The 6,000-nt window shown below is 40.8% G+C and overlaps 1 protein-coding gene across 1 annotated transcript in view; it reads right to left on the bottom strand.

The window, feature by feature from the left end:
* Positions 1-244: 244 nt before the first annotated feature.
* Positions 245-6,000, bottom strand: part of cblc (Cbl proto-oncogene C, E3 ubiquitin protein ligase) — a 101,402-nt gene continuing 95,646 nt past the window's right edge. The window contains exons 13-14 of the mRNA XM_028822636.2: positions 689-738; positions 245-476 (exon numbers count right to left, since the gene is read on the bottom strand). Coding sequence (XP_028678469.1) covers positions 247-476; positions 689-738 — 280 coding nt within the window. The 3' untranslated portion in view covers positions 245-246. The remainder of the gene's footprint in view (positions 477-688; positions 739-6,000) is intronic.

Below are 6,000 nucleotides of genomic sequence, written 5' to 3'. Positions count from 1 at the left end.
GTAGGTAGCCACACTCTGATATAAAAAGTAAAGAACATCTTCACATCAGACCATCATTAACACTGCTGCTGACATTTCACACTGTAGGTAATGAGAGGCCATCCAGAGACTTTTCCTTAGTCAGAATGGAAATGTTACATTGTTGGCCATGATTCAGAAGTTCTGACGCTTTCAGTGGTGATCATGGCATGATCAATCAAAGGTCAGCATTGCTCCCAGTCATCATTTGTAACTTTGTAAAACCTTCTAGTAATCATTGGCTTTTGGATTATTTCTGTTCAGCAGCCTGTTCTGACTTCGGCTGAAGGAGCATAGTATGACCCTTGCCAGATGAATGCTGTTGTGAGTTATGCTGAGTGCCTTCACTACCTCATCATATGGAAAACCCTCTCTCAGAAGCAATGCTGTTGCTTCATCATCTGAAATGCGAGCTTCTTCTGTTCCTCTGTCCTGTACATTTACTTGGACCCCAGAACCTGGAAAGACAAAATCAGCAGACTCGGCATGAATATTGAAATGCAAAAAGTAAAACAGAGGAGTGAAGAGTCAACAGAAGTCAAGATGTTGGGCTGCCAAGTCGACCTGAATGTAAATAGAATTAATTGACGTTGTCAGTGACGGCTCATTTCTTTACGCACTCCAAATGTATAACTGTGTTTAACAATAGTTGTTAAAGAATGAGGCTCACCTGATTGTTCATCGGGGTAGACATGATACTCTGATTTGAAAACTGAGCTCCTGTGAATAACAAGTAAATTGAAAGGTGAGAATCAACAGTGTAAAATATATATATATATTTCTTTTAATGGGTGCTTTGTCATAATATTATTTCAATCATATGTGTTGTGACAGTAGATGGCGCTATACCAGCGCTTAACACGACTCAGGCGGAAATGAAAGGCACACTTATAAAAACAAAAGCTGTTTCCATCCATTTTCCAACCCGTTGAATCCAAACACAGGGTCACGGGGGTCTGCCGGAGCCAATCCCAGCTACCACAGGGCACAAGGCAGGAACCAATCCCGGGCAGGGTGCCAACCCACCGCAGGACACACACACTAGGGCCAATTTGGAATTGCCAATCCAACTAACCTGCATGTCTTTGGACTGTGGGAAGAACCCCACGCAGACACTGGGAGAACATGCAAACTCCACACAGGGAGGACCCGGGAAGCGAACCCGGGTCTCCTAACTGCGAGGCAGCAACGCTACCACTGTGCCACCGTGCTGCCCCCACAAGCTGTTTTTTTTATTTTTATTTGCTCGTGTGGAACATTTTTCCCTTCCCCATGAGCCCACAACACAGTCCAAGCCCTAAATACAAAACTTTCTTTCTTTCTTTCTTTCTTTCTTTCTTTCTTTCTTTCTTTCTTTCTTTCTTTCTTTCTTTCTTTCTTAGCAAGCTTTGTCTCCCTCGTCCCGAGTCTGGCGCACCGAGTAGTGGCTGCTGGCTCCATTTATAAGTCACCTGGAAGTGCTCCAGGTGCTCACTGACCTAATTCTGCCAGCACTTCTAGGTGTGGCACCGCTGCAACTCATGGGGGCTGCCATCGCATTCCAGCATGCTCCACCGGTCCTCTCAGTGAAGAGGCGTCCCGCCTGAAGAAGGACCCTGGCCATCTGTGACAGTGTTTATTAAAGGTGTCCTTTAATTCTAATGGTTTATTAAATTGCTGTCCTTATATAAACAGAGACACACAGACACATGCCATCTTTAGCATTTGTGTTCTTTTGCAAGCAGGTACACTCCTAAAAGTCATTGTTTATGAGTTGCTACACAAAAGCTTACACAACATGTTGAAGTCCACTCTTAATTAAAGCATCTCTATAAATAAAACTCTAAGGTCTGTCCATCTGTCATGTGATTACTCAAAAATCTTGATCTTAGTCTTAATAAAAAACTTATGATCTGATACCTTTAGGAAATTCAAAGTATTTGAGGTAGTAGCAACCTCAACAAAGTGACCTGTGGAAAAGGGTGTTTCTTACAGCAAAGTGACTGAGACAATGACATGGCAGAAAGAAAAAGAATAGCAGTGACATCTGTTAAGCATCATGAAAATCACAGAAGCTGCTGAGCATCAAGCACATCAGAGAAGGTGATTAAGTGGCAAAGACCTAGAAAGTATAAGCAGGCAAACTGCAGAGGAACTCAAACAAGCAAGAAGTAATCCTAAATGCACCCTGAAATGTTCTGGAAATTCAAAAAAATTTAGGGTGCTACAACCTGGTGACCACTTTACTGGTGGGCAAAAATGTTTATTGTAACAAAAGCATGGTGCCTGCAAGCCCATCTGTTGATAATTTCTCAGCACATGGTACATACGCATTCAGAATTCATAATTAAGTGTTTATTGTGTTTATTGATTATTGGGTGTGACAAACAATTCCATAATAGAGATGGTGAAAAGAAGAGCAGTAACATCTGCTGAGCATCAGGCACATCATGGAAGGTGCTTAAGGCAGAGCAATTGAGCAGCAGGCAGACACAAAGGCTCACAGGTATGCAACACAAAATCCAGGAAACAGAATGCATGAACAAGAACAAGCAATAAATGCAAGCTGACAAACAAGAGCTAATAAAGAAAGTTATGTTGTACATTACCAATGTGTGTGATGTGATGGTGAAAACAAAAAAAATGTGATGCTAAAATGGAAAAGCTGAGCTTGCTCCATATGAGCCACATTTATTTTAGGACTGTGGGTCACATGAGTTTCACTAGTAAGTTCATTATTTTTCAAGCTGAAATTATTTTTTCACAGTCATGATACTCATTATATAGCCACTATATACTGTATTCTTAAATTAAATTTTTATCATTTTTTTTTAAAATTCTGTGCTTGTTCTTGTAGCTTAAAATGGAGTCTATAGGGCATTGGTGAAAATGTGAAAAAATCCTTAAAAGTTACAACTATGTCCACTTTAAAACAGAAACTGTTTCAATTTCAGAAAACATGTATTCTGCATTTCGGAAGTATGTTTATGAGAGCAAACAATATAAATTTTATCACACATTCTTGGCACTATTTGTTGTCGATTAAGGAAGCATTCCTGTTCTTTGTCTGCTCATGGGTGGAGTTTTTATGTAAATAAGAAAGTAAAATAATACAAAACCATGCATGTGTTTGAAGCTGGTGACCCCCTGTTAAAAAGAGAGCCATGTAGTATTAGCACAGGAAACATCTTTTAATCTTTTATAAATTTCAAGTATCTCTTATGCAGGGAAACACATGTCTGTTGTTTTATGGATGTGGCATTCTGGATTTTTGAATCTCCTTCCCTGTCATTGTTTGTGTAGAGTTTGCATGTTCTCTCCGAGTGAACATGACATTTCCTCCTGTCATGTTTTAGTGAGGGTCTGAACTCTGGTTTAAGTGTTGTGTAGTTTTATTTCCTGTGATCTATTGGAGGATGGGACCACCATGATGTACTGCTCAGGGACCACCCTTTGCCTACTGAAGTCCAAGCAGAGGACCAGACTCTTCAGATCGGCATTGAGTTTTGGAGAATAACCATTGTAATTACTTGGTTTTGTAGAGTTTCCTGAGTGAGATTTATGAATATGTTTTGCACTAGATGTTTTTATGGTTTCCTCTGCTCCCTTTGGATATTACTTAAGGATTGTTATGATGGCTTTGAGTCTGTGCTTTTTGTGTCTTCTGGTTTTGGGAAAGACCCACTTTAGAGATCAGATCTCAGAGACGCTTGGGGCTAGATTTAGGCCTTATTTTTGACAGTTTGAGGTAGAAAATCCAGAGGCAGCATTTTGGAGGTTTAGGTATCATTTTTGAATTAGTTGCGCATTGCCATATTTTGAGCCAGATGTTCATTACACTTCACATCCTCACTTCATGTAGGTTAGGAGAATTAGTAATTCCAAATTAATGTCAGTTAGGTCTGTTTTTTGCACACAAGTGGCCACATTGCTGGACTGGGTATGGGAGAGACGAAGTGGGATAAAGATGCAGTCATTTTTGACATATGAGTCTTGCGATGGTCGAGCTTCTAACAATGAGTTTTTTTTTTCTTGGTTTATAGTAAAACTTCAAAGTCATGTCTCCCCAGATGTATGCTCTTACTGTTTTTTTATATTTATTTTTTAACTCTTTGAGGGCTGAATATTTTTTTCCAAACAACTCATTTTTCTGAAAAGCACACAAAGCAATGTCTCAATGCATTGTGAATTTCCGCTTGGGATTAATAAAGTATCTATCTATCTATCTATCTATCTATCTATCTATCTATCTATCTATCTATCTATCTATCTATCTATCTATCTATCTATCTATCTATCTATCTATCTATCTATCTATCTATCTATCAATAATCCAGGTAAGGAAATTCTGGACATAGTTCTTTTCCAGAGAGATACATTACATCACTCATCCAAGCGACTTCCTCAGTCTCAGTTGACTGCAGGACCACTCTCAGCACCAACCAAGTGTGTCTGCTTTTGGAACTGTGTCTTCAATCCACATATTTCATATACAAAGGCCAGTACTACAGGCAGAAACATGGGTGCGCCATGTTTTCCCCAGTTTCACCTATTGTGGCCAATCTGTATATGGAAGAAGTGGAAAAGAGGGCGCTATTATCCTAAACTGGAACACCCCCGAGCCATTGGTTCAAGTATGTGGATGACTCCTGGGTGAAAATCAAATCTCTGGAGGTACCACAATTCACTGACAACATCAACTCAGTGGACAAACACATCCAGTTCACCAGGGAGGACATGAAACGTGACAGGCTAGCTTTCTTAGATTGTGAAATTTCCATCAGCAATGGGGAACATTTGAAAGCTGATGTGTATCGTAAACCATTGTATACGGATCAGTATTTAAGGTTTGACTCTCACCATCCACTAGAGTACAAAATAGGTGTCATCAGGACTTTACAACACAGAACAAACACCATACCCACAGACACAGCGGCCAGGGAAGCAGAAGAACATCATATCAAAAAGGCCCTGAGAAAATGTAGTTATCCCAGATGGACTTTTGTTAAAGCAGGGAAGACACCTAAAGAATGCTCTAAGTAATCCAACAGAGAGGATGGACAACTGCTGCCTAAGCGAAAACCTTGGTGATCCCTTATGTGTCAGGAATATCAGAACAGCTGAGACACATTTTTTCAAAACACCAGGTCTCGGTGGCTTTCAAACCCCAAAACACATTATGGCAAAAATTGGTCCACCCCAAGGACCCGGTGCACACACAGAGTAATATAGTGTACACAGTTAAGTGCCAAGAGGATTGCTGTGAATTATACATTGGGGAATCCAAACAACCACTAATGAAGGGGATGGCACAACACAGAAGAGCTACCTCGTTAAGCCAGGACTCTGCAGTCTATTTACACCTACAAGACAGTGGTCACTCTTTCAGTGATGAAGATGTGCACATCCTGTAACAATTCTCCCTGGAAAAGAACTATGTCCAGATGAACTGAATCAACTTTCTAGAACACAAAGCAATGGTTTCACACATAAATCAACATAAAACTTGTTTTGCTGTGTGCTGTGGCTGCTGTCGGCGTCTGTTCGGGGTCTCCAGCAGGCGCGGAGGCAGCTCGATGACCAGCAGGAATGGCCGGCTGCCCTCACACAGCAGTAGCAGTCACAGTGTGACGCAATCTGTTTTGTACCTCTTGTCATCGTAAGTGGCGGTCTTCAAAGGTGATATCAGTGTAGAGGGTATATCAGCTACACGAATATGTTCAGCACCTTGATCAGCTGATGCTCATCCCTCCATTTCGTTTTCGATCCCCAGATCACTTGCATCAAAATCCAACAACTCAGAGTCTGATTAGCGATGCGATACGCAAAATGTCGCCCACAGTGTATTTTACTTTGCACATTCGATTTGGTCTTTCGCCAGATGTCGATGCCTTTTTAGAGGTTGTTTGTTCTTCACTACTCATGCACGTGCAGGAAATCTCGGTCAAATCAACGAAGCTAACTTTAAAGAGAGTTGAACTAAAACATAATGGCGAGTTTTGT

Source organism: Erpetoichthys calabaricus, chromosome 17, assembly GCF_900747795.2.
Source record: "Erpetoichthys calabaricus chromosome 17, fErpCal1.3, whole genome shotgun sequence".
Classification (NCBI taxonomy): Eukaryota; Metazoa; Chordata; class Cladistia; order Polypteriformes; family Polypteridae; genus Erpetoichthys; species Erpetoichthys calabaricus.
This window is presented reverse-complemented; position numbering and strand designations above follow the sequence as displayed.